This window comes from Chiloscyllium punctatum, chromosome 11 (genome assembly GCF_047496795.1).
Source record: "Chiloscyllium punctatum isolate Juve2018m chromosome 11, sChiPun1.3, whole genome shotgun sequence".
NCBI classification, from domain to species: Eukaryota; Metazoa; Chordata; class Chondrichthyes; order Orectolobiformes; family Hemiscylliidae; genus Chiloscyllium; species Chiloscyllium punctatum.
In genome coordinates this window covers 92,726,022-92,753,350 of record NC_092749.1, presented here as the reverse complement: position 1 = coordinate 92,753,350, position 27,329 = coordinate 92,726,022, and the positions used below count along the sequence as shown (strand labels likewise).

Below are 27,329 nucleotides of genomic sequence, written 5' to 3'. Positions count from 1 at the left end.
ACCTTAGTTTTTTATTGGATAATCGACTTGACTACTTTTGTTAACCATGGGTGGTTCACTGTTCTCATCAAGTCCTTCTTTTTGACCAGGAGGAACTATTGCTGAGCATTATGAAATATCTGCTTAAATGTTTGCTACTGCTCATCCATTGACTTTCCCTTCGTTTATTTTTTCAATACACTTTAGGGAATTCTTTCTTCATAACTCTAATCGACTTTATTTAAGCTTAGGATACTGGTTTGAGGCTTGAGTTGTTCTCCCTCAAACTGAGTTTTAAATTGATCCAAAACAGCCTATTCCCAGGTAGGTTCGACAGGATGGAATATGCGCCTGGATGAGTACAGCTTCAATGATACTCAAGCTCAATAAAATCCAGGATAAAACAAACAAACAGTCTGCTTTATTTACACCCCAGCTTACACCTTCAATGTTCAGTCCACCCACTACATAGTACACATCATTGGTATTGTGCATATCTATAAGATGCAGTTGGAAAATTCACCAAAGATGCTTCGACAAACCTGCAACTTCCACCATCTAGAAGGACAAGGCAGGAGATACATGGGCACACTATTAATTATCTGCACATTCCCCTTGACGCTACACACCACCCTGACGTGAAACTATATCATAGAGTCAAAATCCTGGAACTCCCTTCCTCACAGTACTGAGAGCGTATCTACACCACATGAACTGCAGCAATTCAAGAAAGCAGTTCACCACCACCTTCTGAAGGACATTTAGAGAAGGGTGTAATGTTAAAAGATTCAATGGGACTCTCTCTCTCTCTGGACATTAATGTAGTATTAAAAGGTTAAACTGCACTGACTGAACAGTCTGGAAGTGGGTGGGGACAACATTCACGTAGGAATGCGGATGACTCCCACCCAATTCAGACAGTCATTCAATCTCTTCCATTCAAAAATGCTTTCATAGCCATCCCCTGAAGCTAGGCACATCACACCTACATTGTCTTGGGAAATCACAGAGTCAGGAAATCACCTACATAGCGATTCCCCAGAATGAGGACATTTACATTATCTGCGAGGAAGATATCATCTTACCATTGTACCCAAGTTAACATGTGACTGTGAGGGAGTGGCTAGGGGGTTGTCTTGTGTGGCATGTGACTATGGGAGTGGCCAGAGTACCTGTGAGCATTACCAACTGACCTGTATAAAGGGGATGTATTTCCTTTGTTCCGGGCCTCTTGACTTGACTTTGCACGCTTGCAAGGAGTGTCAAAAGGGGTCACCTAGCTTGTACAGACTTTAATAGACTTTGACTGTTTGCAGAAGCTGGTGTGTGCAAATTGCAAATTTATGTAATCTTCTGAGAGGCTGTAGGGATTTCATGGCTGATATATAATAGCATTTTAGTAGACAAATAACAGCAGAAACTGAAATCATGTTTTTACAGGTTAATCATCAAATACTGATGTGTTCTGTGAACTCCAAATGCACTGGTAATGACAAATTTTGTCAGTTGAAAATATGAATTACTTAGAAAAACAAATATTGTTTCAGTGATGATATAATTGCAACTTAATGACCATTCTCAATGATGGAGATAGTCTTTAAATGATGTTAGATTACAGTTCAATCACACATCTCACAATCCAAGTTTAAGCAGCAGTGATGTTATTTTTTTAAGTTGTTCCAAATCATTCCAATGGATATGAATTTTTTTATTGTTCAAAGTTTGAACACAATAATTCTTTAGTGCATTTGTTAGATTTTATGGAAAACATTAAGGACGATAGGGCAAATGAGCATGCATTGGACTGTGTACGTGCACAAAAAATTATACATTTCCCATCTGCTCTGAGAATTTTCTCTGTAGGAAGCTAAGACAAGTGTGGGGAGGGAGTGATTTCCAATAACTTGTGTGCAATGCTGAATATCAGGATTTCTTTCCCTTTGTTACAAAAAAGTCTAAATGGTCAGAATCTTATCTCTAATCACGACAGGAACATAAGATTTCCTGAAATTGAGAATAAAGTTTCACTCTATTTGAAGGGAAACAGGTTTGCAAGTTACTTTAAAAAAAGATACATTGTGCACTAAAACAAAATCATATTGGAGACATAATGGTAAATGGGAAAAGAAAAGATATTTTTGCACCTGCAAAAGTAAATTTCAGGATACACTGTAACAATAGCCCAACCAAAGAAAGAATATAAGACCACTAAGAAAAATTCATTCACTTCAATCATAATGAAAACAATTTCATCATACATAGCATGAACACAATTGTTCAGACTCTTAAAATTGATTTTGTGCCAATATAAAAGCGAAGGTAACAAATTACTTTCATAGATAAGGAATCTCATCCTTCTGACCAAATCCCACCACGACTTCAGTCCTCATTATCTTTATAGTCTCTTCCAGACCTAAATTTCTCCAGGAATTCTGTTTTCCTCTAACTGTGCAGCTTTCAAATTCTTCATTCTAACATTAATGGCTATACCTTCAGGTCCCCAAGCTGTAAAGCCTGGTAATCCCTCTGTAAGCTTCTCCAACATTTAAGTGTACCTTAAAACTTCTTTCTTGCATCAAGTTTTAATATCTCAACTCAGTGCCAAATTCTCTTCCATGAAAGGACTCAATCTATTATAGCTACGTTTGCTGATCACACCAAGTACATAGAAGAATAAGTTTTAAAGAGGAATTAGAGAATTTGCAAGGGGATATACACAGGTTAAGTGGTTGGGCAAAAGTTTGGCACACAGAATAGAAGCTGGCAGAATAGAGAAGCATAAACTATTTAAATAGACAGGGTTTTCAGGAGTTTATGGTACAGAATGATCTGGATGCCCTACTACATGAATTAAAGTTAGAAATGCAAATCCTCCTCGTATCTATTAAAACTAGTTCCCTCAAAGATTTGTATTTTAATAAAAGATTCTCTCTCATTCTTGTAAATGCCAATGGATATAAACCTAACCCGTACAACCGTTTGTCAGAAAGCAAGTCCTTCAATCAAGAATGAATTGGGTGCAATCTTCTCTGAATGGATTCTAAAGCAAATGTGATGTTTTATTTTAATTACGGAGGTGTTCTATGAGACAAGAATTGTCCACAGTACTCTGGATGTGTACAGCTACAGGAAATCTTCTCCTCTCTTATATCCCGTCCCTCTCTCAATAAATAAAATATTACCTTTTCCTTCTTAATCACTTGCCAAACATCTGCCAACTAATTTTCTGTGATTCAGGTTCCAGGACATCCAGATCTCTCTGCACCAGTGTCCTCCACTTTCTCCCCATTTGAATAGTACAGTGCTTTTCTATTCTTCCTGCCAAAACAGACAAGTTTGCATTTATCCATATTATACTTAATCTGCCAATCCTTTTATCAACTCATTAAACCTGTCTACACACTATTGCACACTCTATCTCCACTTCTCAGCTTACTTTCCTTCCTATTTGCTTTGATGTCATTGACAAGTTCAGTTAATATGTATATGGTCCCATCAACAAATTAATTGACACAGATTACAGACAGATTCCTGTAGCATTTCGCTACTTAAAGCATGCCATCCCAAAGAGAACCAGTTATCCCTAATCTGTTAGCTAACCAATTCTTTCCCCATAGCAATATGTTACTGCCTACTCTGTGCAGTACCGTTTGATATTACAGATTTATTTAACACCATTATGGATATCAATATACCCTACATCTACCAGCTTCCCTCTACCAACTGAAAATTATTACTTCAGAAACCTGTAGTGAAACCTTTTCACAAAGACATTATGGCTCTGTCTGATTACACTGTGATTTTCTAGGTATCCTCTACAACCTCTTTAATAATGGATTCTAGCATTTGCCCTATGCCAGGTTAGACTGACTGGCCAATAGTTATGTGATTCCTGCCCTGCTTCTTTCTTGAATACAGGTGTTACATTTGCTACTTTCTAACCCATTAGAACCCTTCTGGAATCTTGAAGAATTTTGGAAGATTATTATTTGTGACTCCACTATTTAGATACAGGCCAACCAGTCCTTTAGGTGCAATGGCTTGCCAGGTACTTCTTCCCTGGTGATGGTTTTAAATTCATCCCTCCCTTTCACCTCTTTGGATTCAAACTGAGTAAACTCATCACAGGACATCCAAAGTTGGAGGTGTAGTGGACAGCAAAGAGGGTTACCTCAGATTACAATAGGGTCTGGATCAGATGGACCAATGGGCTGAGAAGTGGAAGATGGAGTTTAATTCAGATAAATGGGAGATGCTGCATTTTGAGAAAGCAAAGCTTAGCAGGACTTATACACCTAATGGCAAGTTCCTAGAGAGTGTTGCTCAACAAAGAGACCTTGAAGTGCAGGTTCATAGCTCCTTGAAAGTGGAGTCGCAGGTAGATAGGATAGTGAAGAAGGCAATTGGTATGCTTTCCTTTATTGGTCAGAGTTGGAGTTGAGTACAGGAGTTGGGAGGTCATGTTGTGGCTGTACAGGACATTGGTTAGGCCACTTTTGGAATATTGCGTGCAATTCTGGTCTCTTCCTATCGGAAGGATGTTGTGAAACTTGAAAGGGTTCAGAAAAGATTGACAAGGATGTTGCCAGGGTTGGAGGATCTGAGCTACAGGGAGAGGCTGAACAGGCTGGGGCTGTTTTCTCTGGAGCGTCGGAGGCTGAGGGGTGACCCTAAGGTTTACAAAATCATGAGGGGCATAGATAGGATAAATAGACAAAGTCTTTTCCCTGGGGTTGGGAAGTCCAGAACTAGAGGGCATAGGTTTAGAGCGAGAGGGGAAATATATAAAAGAGACCTAAGGGTCAATATCTTCACGCAGAAGGTGGTACGTGTATGGAATGAGCTGCCAGAGGATGTGTTGGAGACTAGTACAATTGCAACATTTAAGAGGCATTTGGATGGGTATGTGAATAGGAAGGGTTTGGAGGAATATGGGCCGGGTGCTGGCAGGTGGGACTAGATTGGGTTGGGATATCTGGTCGGCATGGACAGGTTGGACCGAAGGGTCTGTTTCCGTGCTGTTCATCTCTATGACAGCACTCACTCCTCCGTTTGAGAAGGACGATACTCAAGGTATCAATGTGGAACTAGGACAGAAATTTAACCCAGTTCACAAATATGTCCAAATAAGGGACAGGATACGCTTGGTGCTTTCATTCTGTGATTGATTGAAAACAGGGGAACGGAACGGAACGGAACAGACTTACTGTACTGTAACTTCCTTTTCATAATTTTGCAGTTCTTGGAGAAGTTGCTTGACATCCTTCTGGTTTTCAGTGGTCATGTTTATAGTCTGCAAAAGCACTCGGTGATCATTGGATTTGGATCCAAGTCTTCCTCCCCTTTGGCTATCACTTTTTGAGCTGCAGAAAGGAAAGTTACCAAAAAGGTCAACAGAACAATTGCAGCAACATTTATTCTTAACAAAAGCATTCATTTAAAATCTATGGATGAAATGAATTATAGTTTTGCTAGATATAGCAGATTCTGAACAGAATAAATTAATTTCTTCTTTGCACTAAATGACATTCAAGCATTGCTTCAAAAGCGACACAGGATCAGTTCAATATAACAGATACAGGAGGACGAAACTTGCTTTCGCCAGTAGCAAAAAATAGACTTGCAGTCAATCAGCAGTTTGCTTTATTGCAATCTTGAATTTCTTTTTCACTGAAATTCATGCCAAAGTGAAGGCCAATTTCAACCCAAGCCTCTTGTTAATTCAGTGGACATTGAAGCACACACAGCTCAACATTCTCCGCCTGATTACTTGGACAATAAGTGAAAATATTTATTTGATCTTTTTATTCTGAAAAAGACAAGTATTTCCCTTCTCACCTTATTAACCACACACCTCCAGCCCCAAGTATAACAAAACATTTTAAGGGTGCCTGAGGTGCAGTGGCAGTTATCCCTACCTCTGGGCTAGAAGGGCTGGGTTCTACCTCCCCAGAGATGTATCATAACATGTCCGAATAGATCAACCAAAATAAGTACAAAGCTATTTATGTCAGACAAAAGCAATTAAGTGCAAATGTACGAAGGAATAAGAGCATGCCAGTCAGCTCTTCAAGCCTACTCTACCATTCAATAAAAGATTACGGTCGATCTGATTTTAACCTCAATTCTACATTCCTGCATACTTTGATAATTATCTTAATTATTAAGGATCTATCTACCTCTGCCTTAAAAATATTTAAAGATTCTGCATCCATTGACTTTTGAGTGATGAAAAACCAAAGATTTTCAACGTTCACAGAAAATATACTAATATTGGGGAAGTCCTCTTCTCTGTTTTAAACTCTGACCCCCTAGTTTTAGATTCTCCCACAAGAGGAAATATCCTTTCATCCACCCCAGTCATGCATCTTCAGGGCCTTATATATGTTTAAGTTAAGTCATCTTTGACTCTTCTAACCTCCAGCGATAAAGGCTGTACCTGTGTATCTTTTCCCTCATTAGGTAATCCACTCATCTCAGACGTTATACTGATTACATTTTCACTTGTTTTAAAACTCTTCCACTTTAAAAACAACTTGTTTCTTTTTTCCTATTTACAGTTCCAAAGAACCACTTCTCAACAAACTAACCAGTTAAATGACTTGTGCACATGCATTGTCAAATGCCACTCCTTTAACAATTGCTATAAACACCATGAGAATCATATGGGTTAAGAGATTTTGGGCTTCCTTTTCAATTCATGATGTACTGTATATGACTTGTTTGAGAGATTTGTTGACTAAATGGTGGAGATCACTAATATAGCAAGTCACAATTCAAATATGTTCACTAATTTAGATAGAAGTCATAAAGCGTGGTGCTGGAAAAGCACAGGAGGTCAGGCAGCATCCGAGAAGTAGGAGAGTCGACGGTTCAGGAATGATGAAGGGCTCATGCCTGGAATGTTTATTCTCCCACTCCTCGGATGCTGCTTGACTTGCCGTGCTTTTCCAGTGCCACGCTTTTTGACTCTGATCTCCAGCATCTGCAGTCCTCACTTTCTCCTTAGGTAGAAGTCAGGAATAAGAAAGGGACAATTGTGATGTTGGGATTCTACAATAGGCTTTCTACAATAGCCAGAGGGAGAGATAGAGGAACAGATCATGTAAACAGACCACAGAAAGATGTAAAAACAGGATTGTTGTAGTAGGTGATTTTAACTTGCCCAATATTAGTATATTAGATTCCCTTAGTCCTGGGGCTCAGCTGGGGCAGAATTTGTTAGGTGCATCCAGAAGGAATTTGTGAAACAACATGTCATTGTCCAACTAGGGAAGGGGCCATACTAGACCTTGTCTTGAGGAATGAGGCAGATGATCAAAGCTGTAGTGGGGAAGCATTTTGGGAATAGTGGTCATTGTTCTGTAAGTTTTAAGCTAGTTATGGATAAGGATAAGACTGATCCTCGGGTGAAAATGATAAATTGGGGGAAGGCTAATTACAACAGTATTAGGCAGGAACTATCTGGAGAAAGTAGACAGTAACTGGAGAGATTAACTGAAGCATAATCTACATCTGTGGGAGTCTTTTAAATGTCAGTTGATCAGAGTTCAAGACCAGCATGTTCCTGTGAGGATGAAAGATAAGGATGGCATGATTCGGGAACTTTGAATGCTAAGAGATATTGACCGTTTTGTCAAAAAGAAAAGGGAGGCATGTGTAAGGTTTAGAAAACTGAAACCAAATAAGGCTTGAATACAAAAGAAAAGAACTTGAGAAATGAATAGGGCTAGAAGGGGACCTCAAAATGTAAGAAAGATCAAGGAGAATAGAGGCATTTTATACATATGTTAGGAGCAAGAGGGTTATTAGGGAAAGGGTAGGTCCACTCAAGGAGGCTAGCAGCCAGAGGAAGTGGGTGAGGTCCGACTGAGTACTGATGCAAAGTACTCATCGAGAAGGACATGGAAGATGATAAGATTTGGGAAGGGTGTGTTGATATTCTGGGGCATGTCGATATCAAGGAGGAGGAAGTGTTGGATGTCTTGAAAACATTAAGATGGATAGGTCCCAGAGACCGATGGAATCTAACCCAGGATACTTAGGGAGACAAGACAGGAGATTGCTGGGGCCTTGACAGAGATCTTTGTATCCTTTTTAGCCACATGCGAGGTCCCAGAATACAGGAGAATGGCTAGTGGCGTTCCTTTAAGGGCAACAGGATTATCGAGAAAATTATAGGCCAGTGAGCCTTATATCAGTGGTAAGAAAATTATTGGCGAAGATTCTTGGGGACAGGATTTTCTCACATTTGGAAAAGAATGGACTTATCAGAGATAGTCAGCATGGCTTTGAGCAGAGGAGTTCTTGTCTCTCAAATTTGAGCTTGCTGAGGAAGTGACAAAGATAATTAATAAGTGTAGGGCACTGGATGTTGTTTACATGAACTTACTAAAGCATTTGACAAGGTTCCTCTTTGGTAGGCTGGTCCAGAAGATAAAGTCACATGGAATCCATGGTGAGTTGGCAAGTTGAACATAAAATTGTCTTGGTCATAGAAAACAGAAGGCTGTTGTGGAGGAGTGTTTTCTGAATGGAGATCTGTGAGCAGTGGTGTTCTACAAGGATCAATACTGGGACTTCTGTTGTCTGCAATATACATAAATGCCTTGGATGAAAATTTAAGTGGCCTGATTAGTAAGTTTGCTGACAGCATGAAAATTGATGGAGTTTTGGATAGTGAAGAAGGTTGTCAAAGGATACAGCAGGATATAAAACAGTGGGAAAGTTGAATGGAGAATGGCAAATAGAGTTTAATCCAGACAAGCAAGAGGTACTGCACTCAGAGTTCGGATACAGGGGGAACATATACAGCAAAGGGCAGGACCCTTAGGAGTATTGACGTACAGAGGGACCTTGGGGTACAAGTCCATATCTCTCGTAAAATGGCAACACAAGGGGATAACATGATATACCATACTTGCCTTCATCAGTTAGGGTATTGAACATGAAGGTGATAAATCATGACATAGTAGTATAAAACTTCAGTTCAGGCACATTTGGAGCAGTGTGTGTAGTTCTGGTCACCTTACCATAGGAAGGAGGTGGAGACTTTGGAGAGGATGCCCAAGAGGTTTACCAGGGTGTTGTTTGGACTGGAGTGAATGAGCATAAGGAGAGATTGGACAAACTTGGATTGTTTTTGTTACAGTTTTGGAGGCTGAGGGGCAACTTGATGGAAGTATATTGTAAATTACAAGAGGTATGGATGGGTGGATAGTTGGAGTCTTATTCTCAGCATGGGAATGTCAAATACCAGGGGACAGAGGTTCAAGGTGAGAGGGGTAAAGTTTAAAGGAAATGTGCAAGGCACGTTGTTTGCAGAGGATGGTGGGTGCTTGGAACACTCTGCCAGGGGAGATGGTACAGCAGACACAAAAGTAAGGTTGAAGAGGCATCTAGACAGTCATATGAATAGGCAAAGAATAGAAGGATACAGATCCTGTGCAGACAAATGTGATTAGTTTAGAATGGCATCACAGTCAGCCGAAGAGCCTGTTCCTATGCTGTATTGTTGTACATTCTAAATTATTTGTTGAGCAAGCAGATTCAAATGATCTAGGCACAGTCAAAATTCTTAACCCATGTTGGTTATATTCTGCACCTACCTTTGTGATTTTATATTGCCAAATAAGTTGAACTCTGATTGGTCCTCGATCCCTTCATTAGCAGATTTCCTAATTCCTGTTCTTGCTGCACTTCCAATTCCAGTTCTCGCTCTTCCTCTACTTCCAACTCCAGATGTGGCTCCTCCTCTACTTCCAACTCCAGATCTGGCTCCTGTTCCATTTCTGGCCCCAGTTCCAACTCCAGATTTTCCTTTTCCTCTAGTCCGAGTCCTGGTTGGGACAGTTGGTTTTTGGGCAAAACTAAAATCATCCCCATCATCCCATGCTTTTCCTGAGGCTTTCCTACTTCCTCCTCCTGTACCACTACGAGATTTGTTGAAGTTTCCTCCTCCTCTGTTTGGTCTCCTTCCAAAATTCATTTTTGGTGATCACTGTTCAAAAGATGAATCAGTTATTATATGTTGCAACTAAATAGTTATCAATTCTGAGTACTTATAATACACGGAGGCAAGTTCTACCTACAGTTCTAACCAATCCTTTTCCTTCAAAGGCATCACTAAAACAGAGATTATATGGTCATTATCATGTTGCTGTTTGTGGGACTGTATTGCGCACATCTAAACTATTGTTCCAAAATTACATGAATGACTATACTTCAAAAAGTGCAAATTGCCTTCACTATACTTATCCGAATTGTTGTGGTGAGGAATACAGTTATACAAAACAAAAAACATCATCAACTTGGGAACTTTGCAAGGCAGATTATGAATGGATTATTTTGCGTTTCCATATTTCATAATTCTTCAAACTTTATTTTCCAGAATCCACTTATTATGTTGAAGGTGGTGTAAGGCAAATTACTACCATCAACAATAAAAGCCTGACATTTTTGCAACTTGTTTACAAATTTGACCCTCACGTAAAAGGTCAGACCTTTTAAGATATTAGATTAATTTTTTGGGGAAGATTGCTACTGCATGAGCTGCTAAGGACAGTCATGTTCCTTTACTTCAAAGAAAAATTTAAATGATCTACTACATTCAGTGATAAAGCTCACATCTTCTCAAGGGCAATTTGGTATGGCCACACCTACAGTCCAAGAATTGAACTTTTAAAATTCAAATTATTCAATAATTCAAATGTTAAGTAGGAGCATAGGACAAAAAGACCATAGTTCAGCTCATTCACCTATCATCTCAGTAACGATGATAAAACTAGAAATATGAAAAAAAAGTGTAGGGGAGCTCTGGGAATTATACTTTCAAAGTCATTAGTTACTCCCAAACATATTATACCCAATGTATTTATATCATTCAATACAATTTTCCAAAACATCATCTTCTGAAATAAATATAAATTTCCTTTGAATCAACAGTATTTCAACATCTCCCTAGCCTGTTCCATAAATTAGCCACTAAACCACTGAAATATTGCTATCTTAGATTAACTTTCAATTTACTCTCCAAGCTGCTCTTCAGGTTCAGCTATTTTATACAAAGTGAATCAGCTTCTCATCAATTATATCAAATCTCATCAGATCAGCAGAAAAAAACCCTTCAAATTATCAGAAAAAAGATGCTACCTCCATGATTTTCTGATTTCCAATTTTACGAGTTTATTTTCTAACATGGGAAGCTACGTTTTTTTAAAGAGTGACAAACACCACATAAACATCTTTTTTTTTAACAAAGGAAAGATTTGAGTGTGGCGGTCAACATCAATACAAGCATATCATTGTTCTTGTGGAGATCAGTCATTCTCATTGAAGTGGAACCGATATCGCAATGATAACACTATACTTCCAAGTCAAAATTCTTGGTAATGGAAAATCCCACACCTAGCACTGGAACACAAAATTCCAGGTTGATTTAGAAGTACAGCACTTGAAAGAATGACGTAGTGTCAGAGACACTATCAAACGGGGCATTAAATTAAGACCTATCTGAGGTCTAAACACTTAGCCAACAACATCACTAGCATGTAAGATTTAGGGATTTGCCATGACTATCCCAGAATTATGCTTTCTGTCCTGCATCCCAGCTCTGAGTTTTATCAGGTATTCATTTGTCCTGAATTTATTCTGCGTCTGCTTCCTCCTCCCTACCAGCTGCTGACGAATTGGCAGCACTCCTCCCTACGGTATCGGTAGAAACCTCCCTGCTCATCCAAAAGGACAATATAAACAGTAGCTCTCAACCTCCCTGTGATCTTGGCTCTTCAATGGTGACATTCTTTTATTACTTGTCTTCTCCCCACACAAAAACAGTCACCCTAGGAAGCAAGTTTAGTTAAAGCATCAATAGGTGCTCATTTCTGCCGTTTTGTAAGTCAGCTCACGCTCAGGGTTACAAGCCTTAACCAACGGTGGCGATGGTGATAGAATTAAAACCTCGAACAGCAACAGCTACTTTTTGGCAAAGGATCTTGCGTGAATAATGACGCGTTTCCTTCAAATGAGGAAAGCATCAGGAACGTATTGTTTTCCCTGGTCACGTTGCTCACAGAAATCGAAACTGAGAGACTCCTACAAAAAGAGGAAAGCGAAAGATGTGGAGAAATAAACGGCGGACCTTCTCTGAGGCACATCATCACTACAAGACACTTTCTGACAATAACATTCCCTGCTGGGCCTTACTATGCATAAATTGCCAGCTCCGTTCTTACATTACAACAGATAGTTAAAAAAAAATACTCATTGGCTGCCAAGTGTTTGCAATACCCCGAGGTCGTGGAAGACGTTTTAAGGAAGAAACTAGCTCTTAAAGTCGCTAGTTCTTCCACTTGCGGTGAAGAAAGTCGTCTCAAATCTAAGGCTGGTGCGTGCAACATTTGCAGAACAACCAACACTGGCACAACCCTATCACACAGCCCAAGTCTCCATACTCCGCCAGCTCGGTTTTACACAGAGGACAGGTTGGCAGGGGGAAGCCGGCTGACCCGGAAATGACTTCCTTATATTTCCGGGTTTACGCGGCGCTGGTTACCATGGAGATGACTCGGCGTCCGTCTCCTCACTTCACCCACTTAAAGTCACCGCGTTATTGATGAATATAGAGACCCCCTTCAGAAAACGTAAACTTTAACCGCCCCGGCCGATGAAAATGCCGGGTAAGTGCCGCCTGCTGTTAATCTCCTGGATCGTGGACGGGGATACTCAGCTGTGGGCAACCCACAGTTTATCCACTGCCCGTTTATGCTGCTTTAGTCCAATAGATGTTTATTTAGATTTAAAAGAAACGAGTGACAATACCGTTGTCAATAGCGGGTTCCAACCCTAATCCTAATCTTACCGTTTGTTACTGACCTCTAATTCCAGCCCCTGACTTTAACTTTCGTCACTGTTTCCTATTTGTAATCCTAAACTTAATCCCGGCCACCAACCTCTGTAATCACTAACCCACCTCAACACGAGCCGTAACAGTACCTCTAGAGCCGAATTTCTAACTTTTACTCTCAAACTGCATTCCTCACAAAAACTTTAAATTGTAGCGACTAACTAAAATTGTAAGGCCGTCCTCCTCTACCTTCTAGAAACTCTTTAATTTCAGTATTAGTTCGATTTCTCTGTTATATGCAGAAATTCCATATCTCATCTTTATCTTGTTCATATGTTTAAAATAATCAAACTGAGGCTCGCAAATTTATAGCCTCTATATGAAGCTGGAACCACACTTATCTCTCTATATTACATATGTTTACGTAATACCTTTGCAGGACAGATTGAAATAATGTGGAATAAGTGGAATGTCAATGCTGAAGTTAAACCTTGTAGGCTAATTGACTTATCTGCCTTTATCTGCCCACCTTTCCCCCTCAGCCCCTAATTTATAAGGTATCAATGCCAGTCATAGTTATAGACTGTTCCTGCCTTGCTGAACAAACCACACTGCATGACCCTTTACTATGAACTTTACCATACCCGATCACTGGTTAGAGGTGTGTAAATGGGTTGGGAAGATGGTTTGTAGCTCCAAGCAAGCCCCATTTTTCCCTTTGGTGAGACTGTCAGTTGTTTGGATGGAGTCAATCTCAAATACTTCTTTGTTTACTTGATATGCTACTGTACAGAACTGAATTGGATTTTGACAATATCTGTAAAGAGATGGTTTTATGAATAAAGTATATATTTAAAATTAAAACAATGTCTCTCAATCAAACATGGAGTGCCTTTAGATGAGGAATCCAACTCAGGAGATTTCAAGTAACTTGCACAAGTTTGCATGGTGTGCTGCTCACATGGCAACAGACCATACCAGCAGTGATAAAAACACATAATTAGGCATTAATCATCCCCAAAAGGGATGGCACAATCCTAATCAGCGTGGAGGCAGGAAGGTGGCACAGACCCCAATCTCAGTCCCCTCCTCATCACCATATTGGCCATTGGCAGTGTTTAAACTCCAGTGTTTTGCAGAGATATTCATGACTATATTTCAAGTTGCCATTAATTTCTATATTTCCTGTTTTGTTGTAGTGAAACCAAGAAAGAAAGCTCAATCCAAGGAAAAAGCAGGTAAGGCTTCTTTATAACCTCTTGCTTTTGTTTGATTCCTATTTCAACACCTTTCTATTTTAAAGTGGAAAATCATTGTTCATCCCAACTCAGAAAATTTGAATACTTCAGGCAAAGTTAAATGGATTAGACAATGTTATTTAATTGCTGTTAAATGTTTTGATTTCAATAGATTTTAAAGTTGAGGCCAGGACAAGATTAGAATAGTATTTCCTAGTAGTCAGGGTTTTCATTTCTTGTGTCTTAAATTCAATAAAATTGAGAAAGGTCAATGGCATTGCAGGCCAGCATGATTCCATTGCAAAAAACGTCAACCACACAGCTGAGATGGGCCAGAAACAGAAGCAGCATAATTCACACTAGCCCTTTCTAGTTTGCTAAGTTAATGAGAGTTGATGTTTATAGAGAGTGTTACAACACCAGGTAAACTCTCCTGCTTAACTTAAAACCTGCAACAGAGAAAAGATTTATTCCATGCAGTAATCTGTAAAATTCGAGTGGCCAAGAACTATTTAAAGTAAAAATTAACAACTTTATTTCTTCAATTATAACAAAGAATAATTAGCTATTAACTATTTACAAGTCCTTACTCTAATCTATCTTTTACCTTCCCTTATACAATACTAGTCCAATAAAACTCCCGATTATGATTTACAAAACAAAAAGTCTTATCTCAAAACCAGGCAGCTTTCGTTCTACTCTGTATTTCGGTCTTCTTTTCTTCTTCTTGGGAATCCTGCTTCATAAATTACTGATCGATAACAGTACCTTTTAAGGGAGCTATTTTCTGGGCAGTGTGATTGATATCATTGGCTTGGCAGTTCTCCTCTCTACTGCTCAATTTTCCTTGGAGTTTTACTCCCAAAGCATCGGATTTTGTCATTGGCTTTTAAAATTGTCAATATACTCAATTCAAACTGGATTAGAATTTGATATTTTTGGGGGTAATATTTAAACTGATTGGCCTAATTTTAATCTGTTTTATCATTTCCAGGCAACCAGATAATTTAGCTTTTGACCAATTGTTACATTGTTTCCTTATTAAGAACACTTGGTGTTGTCAAGTAGCTCTATCAGCTTTTAACTCTCTTAAGGGTACAGTGCACCCCACATCTTCATAACAAGAGAATACTTGTACTTCTCCTAATCTCTGGGTGTTCGATACTGACATTTATGCAAAAGTAGAACAATTTTCAATTCTCCTCACTGATATCCACAGCTTGCTCCATGTAATAATATCAATTTAGGCAAAGGTGTTTAAGTGCTTTGTACATATGATTCAGACTTCTGCAGTTGAACATCAGGGAAAGGAAAGTCATCTTATTGAACCATTGGTAAAAGCTTCCTGCCTTTAGCTCACCTTTTGTGAACTGCTCATTCACTTTGAATCAGTGATCCATTTTACTGCCTGGTTTACACACAAAGTGGCCAGAGCACTGCAATGGTTTTTCCTGACCTTATTACTATGATTCAGAATGAAGAATTGAATCATTTATCAAACCTCTACCTTCATGACATTGCCTGTCTTCAACCACATCAACTTTTATTTCTTATTTTCTTAAGTCTTTATTTCTGGACCACCCTTGTGACCTGCTTGACCAAATCCTTCACCAGCATGGTCCATCTTGTTCAAAATCTCACCATTCACATACTGCACCACACTCAGCCATCATCTTTACCCTTGATAAACTTGGCGACTATCCTGCCTCTCAGTGATCCAGATTGAAATTCTTTGTCTTATTTTCTAAATCCCGAAATCTAACTTTACAAGCTTGTCCCACATCACTCCATTGTACTGTTTTTACAGTGGATTCAAAGGATATGAACCTGTGACTTTATTGTACCATCACAATGTAAAGTTTAAATATACTTTCTGGCTGTTACACCAAACAAAAGTCTTGTTAAATTTAGCCAGTGAATAAATGTACTTAATGCAGACTTCAAAAGTCATAAATTCAATCTCTGGTAAACATGTTTATAAAATATAAGGTTATGTTTTATTACTCACAATGTACAGAGGAAATATGCTTCCCCTCCTCCAACTCATTCCAAATTGTTCACAGGGAAAATGGATATTTTTAACACGCAATAGAGGCAAGGAGAAATGTGTTGAATAGATTATTACCAGTGCACAACATAAACATTGATTCATAGAGTGCAGTTTCATTTTTTATTTATGCAATGTCAAAATCAGGAGACTAAGCAAAAAAGTCTTACTACATCTACTATACAATGTTAATTAAATTCACATTTCTCTTTGTCTTTCTTTAAGCAATTATTGAAGTTTTCAATGTGCATGTCATCTTTCCCAATCAAGATAGATATGGTAAGTCAATAAGTTGACTTCTAAAAATTAATTCAGGAAATGTAGGTGTCACTGACTGACATTTATTTCCCTTTCATGGTTGCCCTTGACAGAATAGCAAACTGCTGCAGTTCATTTAATGTAAGTACACCCAGAATGCCACGAGGGAGGGAGTTCCAGTTGTGTTCCAAATGGTAGTTGACAGCAGTCAAGCAGAATTCTATCATAACATTTAAAAATGTTCTTTCGTGGGTTGAATTTTTTTTCTTGATACTCTTGCCCAATAACTAACACCGGCTTAGAGCTGCTGAAATCAGGATGTTTTGTATCATATGCTCTTATCCACCACGTTGTTTTATTATATAACAATTGTGAACAATGATTATTGTTAATACATCTGTTTTTGGCATGATTGCTTCATCATTGGGCAACTGTATTACACTGAAAACTTAAATAGGAATCCCTTCTCTGTTAATAGCAAATTTGTTTTTTTAAATATTTTGAAAAATGAGCAGCAAAATTTTCACAAAATGCAATTAACGTGATTGCAAAAATTCTTCTGAATTTCTGCATTGAATATTCTCACAATATTTTTCGAACCTAATTATGGTTTAGAATTATCAGGTTTAGGATACTTAAACAGTATTTTATTTCACAAGAAATTATTGACATGTACAACTTTTCAAAAGTGCTACAGTTGGATTTGATGTGTTTTGGTGTTAGAAACTAATCACATGAATGGGAGATTAAACTCCAGTCGTGGATTCAAATGATATAAAACTGTGACTTTATTGCACCATTGTGATCTAAGGTTAGAAGATTTTTCTTTCTGGCTATCACTTGAAACAGAAGTCTTGTTAAATTTATCCTAATTTTTTTTAGTGAATTTAATGATTTTTTAAAGCTTTACTCACGACTGGAAAAAGTATGAAAAGTGTGAAATAGACAGTTCATTTCATCAGTTAATTATGGAAGAGAACATTGTTAAGTGAATGTGTTATGTAATTCTTCGTAAACTGATTACATTGAAGCATACACGGTTGTCCAAAATCTATTCTGTATGCATACACAACGATTATTTAAAAATATTTGAAAAAAAACAGCATTCTCGCTGTCACATAAGCTTCCTTCCATTTCTTCCCAAGGATGATTGTTTGTTTTCTATGCAGACATTTAAGTGTGGAAGTCACAAGGTTGATGTGTTAACTATACTTTGTGAACATTTTGCTGCTCATTGGACACTGACACATTTTTCAAAATATTTATAAAATAAAATTGTTGTTAACAAGAAAGGGATTATTTTTTAAGCTTTCAGTGTAATACAGTTGCCCAATTATGAAGCAGTCATGCCATAAAACAGCTGTATTAACAACAATCATAGTTCACAATTGAGTCCAAAAAGTGGTGATTATCCATTTCAAAGGACATCGCTCCTTGCAAGACAGCTGAACAGAGATGTTGAACATGGGGAGGCATCAATGAAAAGGAAAATAACTCAGGAAAATTTACATAGGATATGGATGGATAGGACCCCCAAAGGGTCTGTTTCCATGTTATGTATCTCTATGACTCTATGACATTAGCAATGTGCAAGGTAACAGTCCTGCCAGTTCCATGTTCCACAATATCAAAAAGGATGGAGGAAGCCAGTTCAAACATTTGTAGATTATTGTTGCTGGCCCATGGTAAGGAAGGCTTCCATGGAGATAGTGGCCTTCTCTATGGAACTTTAAACCATCTTTGTAGGTCCTGATGACAACAGTACAAACTATGGATGCCGCCATTTGTGTCACCTTAATCAGGCTGATAGACACATTAGCAGTGGTCTTACAAGTTCTTCCTCACCAACTCTAAGTTACAGTCCCACAGGGATAGGAATGATATGCCACCGACCCAGAAGAGGACTGATCGTGAAAAAGGGCATGGAAGCAGGAATTCTATTTGAAACAGTGCAATATTTCACCCACTGCCTCCACTATCTCTCCAGATGTACATACCATGCTGCCTCTCAATTGCCAAATCTTTCCCTGCACAGGTGCAGGTGAAACAATCATGGGCAGGGAACTCAAGCTTCAAAAGCCCCAGTGGCTTGTCAGCTGTCAGCATCTCAAAGTCACAGAGATCAGAGCAGTCTGCCACTACCTCTGCAGTAGCCATAGGGGTTAAGCCATTTAGGATGCTAGGGAAAGTGAACTAAAATTCTGTCATTTGCTAATCATGTACACATATGTTTTATGAAAATGTTTTGTTAGTATCTTTCAACAAAATTATTTTTGTGACTAGCCAATAAATTGAAACCTGTGTCTTTTTCTTTTGCCATCTTTTGGTTTGCATAATTCAGATGTAATGATTAACTCCTAAATCATAGTAAGCTGCTGACTGAAACACACATAGGATGATCCTCAAGTCACAGGAATGGCAGAAAATTCCTAATTACTGTGAAATTACAAAAGGTCCTAAACTATCATTCAATATTTATTTACAGGTGTAATAATAGGCTGAATGTTACATTTAGACACCATTTGCAGTGGGGAAGATCAGCAGTAAATCAGGACACTGAGAGATTCAGTGGCATTTTGACAATTACTTTTTAACCCAGCCACTTCATTTGCTTCTGACCTACTGGCTTCTTAATTAGAGCGGGTGAGTGTAAAGGCAACTTTCATCAGTCTATTTCAGCTCCAATATTTAAAGGAATTCTGCCGAGGTTAGAATTGATATTGTTAATATTTTTTCATAGAGCCACAATCTGCACAGGTGCCAAGGGGGCATCACACTGGAGATAATATTGTAAGAGCCACAGGGAGATTCTATTCTTTATAAATTGGAGAAAGGAGGTGTCCTAAGAAAAACATGCAGGTATTCCAGTGGGGATCAGCAACAGAAGTAGTGCCTTGTTTCTGGAGGCTGGGCCTCGAAGATTCAATAACACAATCGGGGCAAGAAAGTTTAATGTCATGGCGCATTATAGCATAAAACACCTTACTCTGCCTTCCTCTCTACATGATTTCTTCTACCAGTAAATCTTGCAGCTGCACCCATCCCTTTCTGTTGCATCCCAAGTTGACAATCCACCAGTGTCACTGACCTTCATGCTATATGAACACAAAGCTGGGTGAGGGATGAACAGCAATGAGAATGCACAGATGCTTCAGTGTGATGTGGACAATTTCAGTGAGTAGGCAAATGCATTACAGGTGATGTATAAAGTGGATAAATCTGAGGTTATCCACTTTGGGCACATAAATAAGAAGGCAGATAATATTGGAATGGTAATAGATTTGAAAAGTGGAGGTGCAATGAGACCTGTGTGTTCTTGTATACAAGGCACTGAAAGTAAACATATTGACGCATCATGTAAATGAAGGTGAATGGTATGTTGGCCTTCATAGCAAGAGGATTCAAATACAGGAACAGGAGTGTCTTGCTGCAGTCTTGCAGGGTCTTGGTGAGACCACACTTGGAGTATTATGCACAGACTTGGTCTCCTTATCTGGGAGATGAAGGAAATGCAACAAAGATTTACTGGATTGATTCCTGGGATGGCAGTGCTGACATATTGTTATGACATATTAGCAGAGGTAAACCCCTCTGCTAATTTAAACCTGACACATGGAGAAGCTCACCTCACGTCATAATCTGGTAAATTTTGAGAGGCAAAGAACATCATTGATTCCCATATTGGTTAAGAATCTGTCTGTCTCATCCTTTAATATCCTTAATGACACATCCTTGACAGCCCTCCATGGTAAAGAATTCCCTAGATTAAATTTCTTTTCTCAAGGTAGACGAACGTTCTCCTCTCTTTTTTTAATGGGTAACCTTAGTCAAGATTATGATATCTAGACTCTCCCACAAGCGGAAGCAATCTTTCAGCATCTACCCTGTCAAATCCGTGAAGAATCATGTATCTTTTAATAAGATTGCCATTCATACTTCTACACTACAGTGAGTAACAAACCCAAACTACTCCACTTCTTCTCATGAGAAAATGCCTGGAATTAACTCAGTCAACCATCTCCCCGTGTCTGTGTGGGTTTCCTCCAGGTGCTCTGGTTTCCTCCCACAATCACAAGACGTGCAAGTCAGGTGAATTGGCCATGCAAAATTGCCCATAGTGTTAGGTACATTGGTCAGGGATAAATGTAGGGGAATGGGTCTGGGTGGGTTACTCTTCAGAGGGTCGGTGTGGACTTGTTGGGCTGAAGGGCCTGTTCCCACACTGTAGGGAATCTAATTTAATCTAATCTAAACTGTCCTAGAGATCATCATTTAAAGTAAAAATTAACAATTTTATTCTTTAAGCCCAACGGAGAATATTAAAACCAACAACTATTTACAACTTTCTCTTAAACCTATCTTTTACCTCCCACTCTGCAATACTCGTCCGATAAAAATTTACAAAAAAATTTGAATTTCAAGACCAGTCAGCTGTCAAATCTTCTCTTTGTATCTTCCTCTGTAGATTTTCCTCTGTCGTCTTTACTTCAGTATTTTGCTCCACAGGCTTTCATATGATCAGATACCTTTCAGAGAGCTATTTCTCCTTAACTGTTCAAAATGTCTGGTTTTATACCCCAAAACACTGGATCATTTCATTGGTTTGATGTCATCAGAACACTAACTAGAGGGCATAGGCTTAGGGCGAGAGGGGAAAGATATAAAAGATATATAAGGGGCAACTTTTTCACACAGAGGGTGATACGTGTATGGAATGAGCTGCCAGAGGAAGTGGTGGAGGCTTGTACAATTGCAACATTTAAAAGGCATTTGGATAGGTATATGAATAGGAAGAGTTTGGAGGGATTGGGCCGAGGGCTAGCAGGTGGGACTAGATTGGGTTGGGATATCTGGTCGGCATGGACGGATTGGACTGAAGGGTCTGTTTCTATACTGTATATCTCCATGACTCTATGACTATAAATTCAAAATCAATTGGATTTTGGTATTTGGGGCATAATTTAAACTGATTGGCCGAACTTGAATTTGTTTTTGTTTCATGGCAACGCAACTCCAGCTATTTGTTTTGATCAAGTGTTACAGTTTTACCTTGTTCAGGACACTCTATGCTTTCAGTCAGTCCTTGCTAGCTTCCTCTCTCTCTTAAATGTACAGTATACCTCTACACCTTCATAACACCTCCCCCCTTCAGAAAAAAACACATCATAGTGAAAAGATTCTTTAACCAGATAACCATAAAATACAGATGACTTTAATGTAAGTTCATCTTAACTTCTCCCCATATGTATATAACATTGGATAAATACCAATCCTATCTATACTTTATCAGTTAAATCTGTGATAATGCACCTGTGATTACATTCTTCAACAAAATTGTTTCATATTCTTGTCTTCAAAGCATTCCAAGAACGTAAGCAGATTGTGATCTGTGTACTAAACCGTCTCCAATGCATTGTTCGTTACATACACATTAACGTGGTAAGGCCAGTACCAAACTCAGTAGTAACCAACTGGAAGTTGAATCCCATCATCATCTTCCTGTATCAGTACAGCTCCAACTCCTATGTCACTAGCATCGATGGCAACTTTGAAAGGTTTTGAAAAAAGTTTAGTGTAGCTAAAACTTGTTTGGTGGTTAAAATTGCTTTCAAATGGTTGAATGCCTCCTGGCACTGATCTGTCCACTGAAACTTTGTGTTCTTCTTCAGCCAATCAGTTAACGGTGCCATTGCACTGCTGTAGTTTGGAACAAACTTCTGATAGAATCTGCTTAGTCCCAAGAATCAAAGCACCTCTTTCTTTGAGGTCGGTCATGGAAATTCCTCAATGTCCTTCGTCTTTGCGTTCCGTGGGGTCAAACTTCCATGATTGATGTTATGTCCCAAGAACGTCACCTCTGCTTTCACGGATTCCATTCTATTTAAGTTTACCACCAGTTTTGCTTCCTGTAGTTGTTCCAAGAGCTCTGCCAACTGTACCTTGTGATCTTTCTAGGACTTAGTAAAGATCACTATATTGTCCAAATAGACTGCACAGTTTGTTAATCCAGCTACAACTCTGTTCATGAGTCTTTGGAGTGTGGCATGTGCGTTCTTCATTCCAAAGGACATCACTTTGAATTGATATTGCCCATTTGGGGTGACAAATGCAGAAATTTCTTTCACTGTCTCTGATAAAGGTACCTGCCAGTAACTACACGGTAAGTGCAACTTGATGATGTAACTGGCTTGTCCAACTTTCTTGATACAGTCCTCCAATCTCAGTAATGGATAGGAATCTGATTTTGTAACAGCGTTGACTTTCTAATAATCCACGCAAAATTGTTGGGTCTGGTCAGGTTTGGGAACTAAGGCGATTGGTGAATTCCACTCGCTCTGGCTCGGTTTGATGATATCCTGTCTGGCATTGCAAGGGTTAAGCCAATAGGGACGTTGTTTTATCTGAGCAGTATTCCCTATGTCTACTTCATGTACAAAAGCATTAGCCCTCCCCATCTGATTCTTACATATGTCCTCATATTGCAGCAACAAACCTTTCAACTGCATTCTATGTTCCTGAGACAGATAGCTCACTAACCTATCCCACTCCTCAAGGACTTATTTATTTTGTAATCTATTTTGAGGCACATCAAAATCCACAACATCTGGATTTGATTCCTCACTCTATGGTAACTACACCTGTTTCTCCAGTTCTTTCTCTCTAGTATAATACAGTTTCAATATGTTCACAATGCATACCCGATACAGTATTTTTTCTATCTGGCATTTTCACTCGATAGTTCACCCGACTCAACCTTTTCTCAATCTGATAGGGACCACTAAGTCTGGCTTTGAAGGGATCTCCTATCACTGGTAACACTACTAACACGTCAACCCCTCGGGAAAATGTCCGAGTCTCAGAGCTTTTATCTGCCACCTGCTTCATTCCACGCTGTGCCCTATTTAGGTGCTGTAGCTAAATTATCTACTCAATTTAATCTCTCCCTCACCTCCGGTACATAATCTAAGTGTGAGATCTGTGACTTTGGTCCTGTCAATTTTTCTTTAATTAATTTCAAAGGGTGTCTCACTTCATGCTCAAGTATTAACTTGAAGGGAGTAAACTGAGTAGATTTGTTTGGGGCATCTCTAATGGCAAACAATATGAATGGGATATCTTTATCTCAATCATTTGGGTAATCCTGACAGTATGTTCTCAACATGGTCTTCAAAGTCTAATGCCACCTTTCAAAAGCTCCCTGGGATTCAGGATGATACAACTTTGATTTAAAGTGCTGTATACCTCAGCTATCCATGACCTCCTTAAACAGCCTAGCAGTAAAATTAGACCTTTGGTCTGACTGAATCTCTCTGGCTAGTCCATACCATGTAAAGAAAGCTATTAATTCCTCTACCACCCTTTTTTGCCTTAATACTCTGTAATGGAATTGCCTCTGGAAATCTGGTAGACATATCCATTATGGTTAACAAGTACTGGTTCCCACTTTTAGTTCTTGGGAGGGGACCTACACAATCAAATATAATTCTGGATTAGTGGTGCTGGAAGAGCACAGCAGTTCAGACGGCATCCAACGAGCAGCGAAATCGACGTTTCGGGCAAGAGCCCTTCATCATAACCCAAGTTAAAGGTTCTTTGAGAGCAGAAATTGGCAACAATGGTGCTGGCTTTATTACCGCCTGTGGCTTACCTACTATTTGGCATGTCTGACATGTACCGCAAAGGTTAACCACATCCTTGTGTGTTCCAGGCCAGTGAAAATGTTTTCATACCTTAGCCTGATACTGTTACTTCCCCAGTCTTGGGTTGGCACTCCAACCTGAAATATATAGGGGAACGCTAAATTTCTGTCCATCTATCCCACAAATTACCACACTCTCAGGTAACAGATCAGAAAGAGTGCACATTCGCTCATCTCTTATTATTAGAGATTGGTTAGATCCTGTATCTCTCAAAATTATAACTTCTTGCCCATCTCCCTCTATTCTTTCTGAGTAAACTTTACCCATGAGGTGAATCCTTTGGAGAGATCAGGTACTAACTCTATACCCAGCCATGCCTAGGCAGTGCATTCTCCTCCAGCTCCTTGGCTCTTTTTGAGGCTTCCTTTACTACCTTCACTAATACCACTGGCTTTTGTATCCAGAGGTGACCTCCTACACCTAGTTCATGTGCTACCCATAACACATCCTGTCTGTATGCTACCGGTAACCCATTTCTCTTCTGCACTAACCTGCCGAGGTCTCCATTTTTGCTTTAGGATTCTATATTTCAGATAATAATCCTCAGGAATATTCTCTACTTCCTTTTCAGAGTATGCATCCACATATATATCTTTTTATTGTCTTGTATTTCTGTGCAAATTCCTTAAACTTTCAGGACTAAACATTCTGTCTGACCCTCTGCCTGTTCAGGTTTTTCCTGCACCATTATGTCAAACAGGGTGTCCTCTAACTGAACCTCAACTCCTTCATCTTCCTCTTTAGTTTTTGCTTCATGTTGTGACTTATGATAGTGGGATACAGTTACCACACAGTCTGGGAAAATACCAGGATATTTCTGTTTTAACTCACCAGTTTCTTGGACTTCCTTGGGCTTCTCCACAACAAGAGCTGTCACTCCCACCTTGGATCCTGCTAAATCATTCCCAAGAACAAACTGAATTTTGGAACTGACACTCTGTCAATCACTCCCACTGTTACTTCCCCAGTCTTGGGTTGGCACTCCAACCTGATCTTATATAGGGGAACTCTAAATTTCTGTCCATCTATCCCACAAATTACCACACTCTCAGGTAACAGATCAGAAAGAGTGCACATTCGCTCATCTCTTATTATTAGAGACTGGTTAGATCCAGTATCTCTCAAAATTATAACTTCTTGCCCATCTCCCCCTATTCTTTCTGAGTAAACTTTACCCATGAGGTGAATCCTTTGGAGAGATCAGGTACTAACTCTATACCCAGCCATGCCTAGGCAGTGCACTCTCCTCCAGCTCCTTGGCTCTTTTTGAGGCTTCCTTTACTACCTTCACTAATACCACTGGCTTAGCTTCTTTTACCACATCTTTTCCCACACTGCCTTTCTTTAACGGCCAGTACTGTGACTTTACGTGTCCCACCTTCTGGCAGTGAAAACACCTTTTCCCAGTGCCATTCTGAAACCACCGGCACTGTAATTTTCTGTCTCTCACACCTGAGACCTTTCACCTCCTTTCCACCCTTTGAGCTTCTTTAACATGTGGTGAACAATTACCAGTGTTCTCTTTGTTTTGTAGTGTAGGATCTCCCCTTTTCCCAACTTCTATCCCTCACAGGATGAAATTCTGGCCGAAAGCTTGTATTATGCACCAACATGGATTCATCTGCTAATTATGTTGCCCTTCCCACTTCCTGAACTTTCTGTTCCTACACGTGAATTATCATCTCTGGAAGTGAGTTTTAAAACTCCTCCGGCAGAATAACCTCTCTATAGGTCTTCTCTATCTTTAAGACTCACACCCATCTATCAAAATGACTATGTTTAATTCTTTTGAACTCAACATAAGTCTGACCTGTTTCCGCCTTTATGTTTCTGAACCTCTGCCTATATGTTTCTGGTAGTAATTCATAAGCACTTAAAATACCCTGTTTGACCTTCATTATCTCTTGATCCCACATCTGACAGCGCGGCAAATACCTCACTAGTTCTTCCTACCAGTTTAGTCTGAACTAGCATTACCCATAAATCCTCAGACCACTGCATCTGCCTAGCCAATTTTTCAAATTAAATAAAGAAGGCTTCAACATCGTTCTCATCAAAATGTGGCAGAGATTTGATGTATTTGTATTTATCACTACCTTATCTTTTAATCCCCAACCTGTTAGCTTGACTTTGCTGACGAAGTCACAACTTCTCAAGTTCAAATTCTCTCTCTTCTTGCTTAGCTATGGAACCTTCTCTCCCTTTTCTTTCCTTTTCTTCTCTTTGTCTTGCTCTTTCTCTCTCCCTCGTTTTGCTCAGCTAATAACTTTCTCTCTTTTTCCTCTCTCTCTCTCCCCCTTTGTTTATCTTCTAACTCAATTTTCCTTAATTGTAATTTAAGTTTTTCTACCTCTACTGCATTTGTCTGTTTCTCTGACACACCATAGTGTTTGAGTAATTTCGTTACAATTTCAGCTTTCCTTTTGTCCTTGGTTAAACCCAAATCTAACTTCTTTGCTAATTTTAAAGAAAATGTATGGCCTTTTTCTTTCCATTTTTCTTTCTTGGCAAATTTGAGAATCATCTTCAAACCCCAGAACCTCTTTAGCAATTTTAAGAACCAATTTTCTCACTTTTAATTTAACCAACCACAAGTAATGAAAATTAAACAAATTGTGTCCTATATTTAATTCAAAGATCTTGGACACGAACCAGCAGATGTTTAAATCTACGAGACTTTTTAATCTGTTCAAATTTATCCAAATGAAAGCCCCCAAACAGTTATGACACAGGAAAACCCCTCTGTTAATTTAAACCCTACACACAGAAAAGCTCACCTCACGCTGTAATCTGGTAAATTTCGAGAGGCAAAGAGCTACCGAAGAGGTCACCATTTAAAGTAAAAATTTACAGTTTAATTCTTAAGTCCAACAGAGAATATTAAAACCAACAACGACTTACAACTCTGTTCTCTTAAACCTATCTTTTACCTCCCACTCTACAATACTGGTCTGATAAAAACCCTGATTAAGATTTACACAAAAACCTTAAATTTCAAAACCAGCCAGCTGTTGAATCTTCTCTTTGTATCTTCCTCTGTAGATTTTCCTCTGTCATCTTTTCTTCAGTATTCTGCTCCACAGGTCTTTCATATGAACAGGTACCTTTCTGAGAACTATTCGGCTAGCAGTCTATACTTGTTCGTTTTCTTGGCAGTTGTCCCCCTAGCTGTTTTCCCTAACTGGTTTTATACCCCCCAAACATCAGATCATTTCATTAGTTTGATGTCATCAAAACACTAAATTCAAATTCAGTTGGATTTT

General features: G+C 39.0%; 2 protein-coding genes across 8 annotated transcripts in view; one reads left to right on the top strand and one right to left on the bottom strand.

The window, feature by feature from the left end:
- The window catches only part of dhx57 (DEAH (Asp-Glu-Ala-Asp/His) box polypeptide 57), a 117,753-nt gene extending 105,307 nt beyond the window's left edge, over positions 1-12,446 (bottom strand). Inside the window, exons 1-3 of one of the 6 annotated variants that reach the window (XM_072581269.1) lie at positions 12,268-12,446; positions 9,588-9,979; positions 5,187-5,342 (exon numbers count right to left, since the gene is read on the bottom strand). In XM_072581269.1, coding sequence (XP_072437370.1) covers positions 5,187-5,342; positions 9,588-9,967 — 536 coding nt within the window. In that variant the 5' untranslated portion in view covers positions 9,968-9,979; positions 12,268-12,446. The other 5 variants (XM_072581274.1, XM_072581271.1, XM_072581270.1 and 2 more) reach the window with 5 other exon arrangements.
- A 27-nt stretch (positions 12,447-12,473) lies between these two features.
- The window catches only part of morn2 (MORN repeat containing 2), a 37,954-nt gene continuing 23,098 nt past the window's right edge, over positions 12,474-27,329 (top strand). Inside the window, exons 1-3 of one of the 2 annotated variants that reach the window (XM_072581278.1) lie at positions 12,474-12,656; positions 14,023-14,061; positions 16,334-16,387. In XM_072581278.1, coding sequence (XP_072437379.1) covers positions 12,644-12,656; positions 14,023-14,061; positions 16,334-16,387 — 106 coding nt within the window. In that variant the 5' untranslated portion in view covers positions 12,474-12,643. The remainder of the gene's footprint in view (positions 12,657-14,022; positions 14,062-16,333; positions 16,388-27,329) is intronic. The other variant, XM_072581279.1, reaches the window with a different exon arrangement.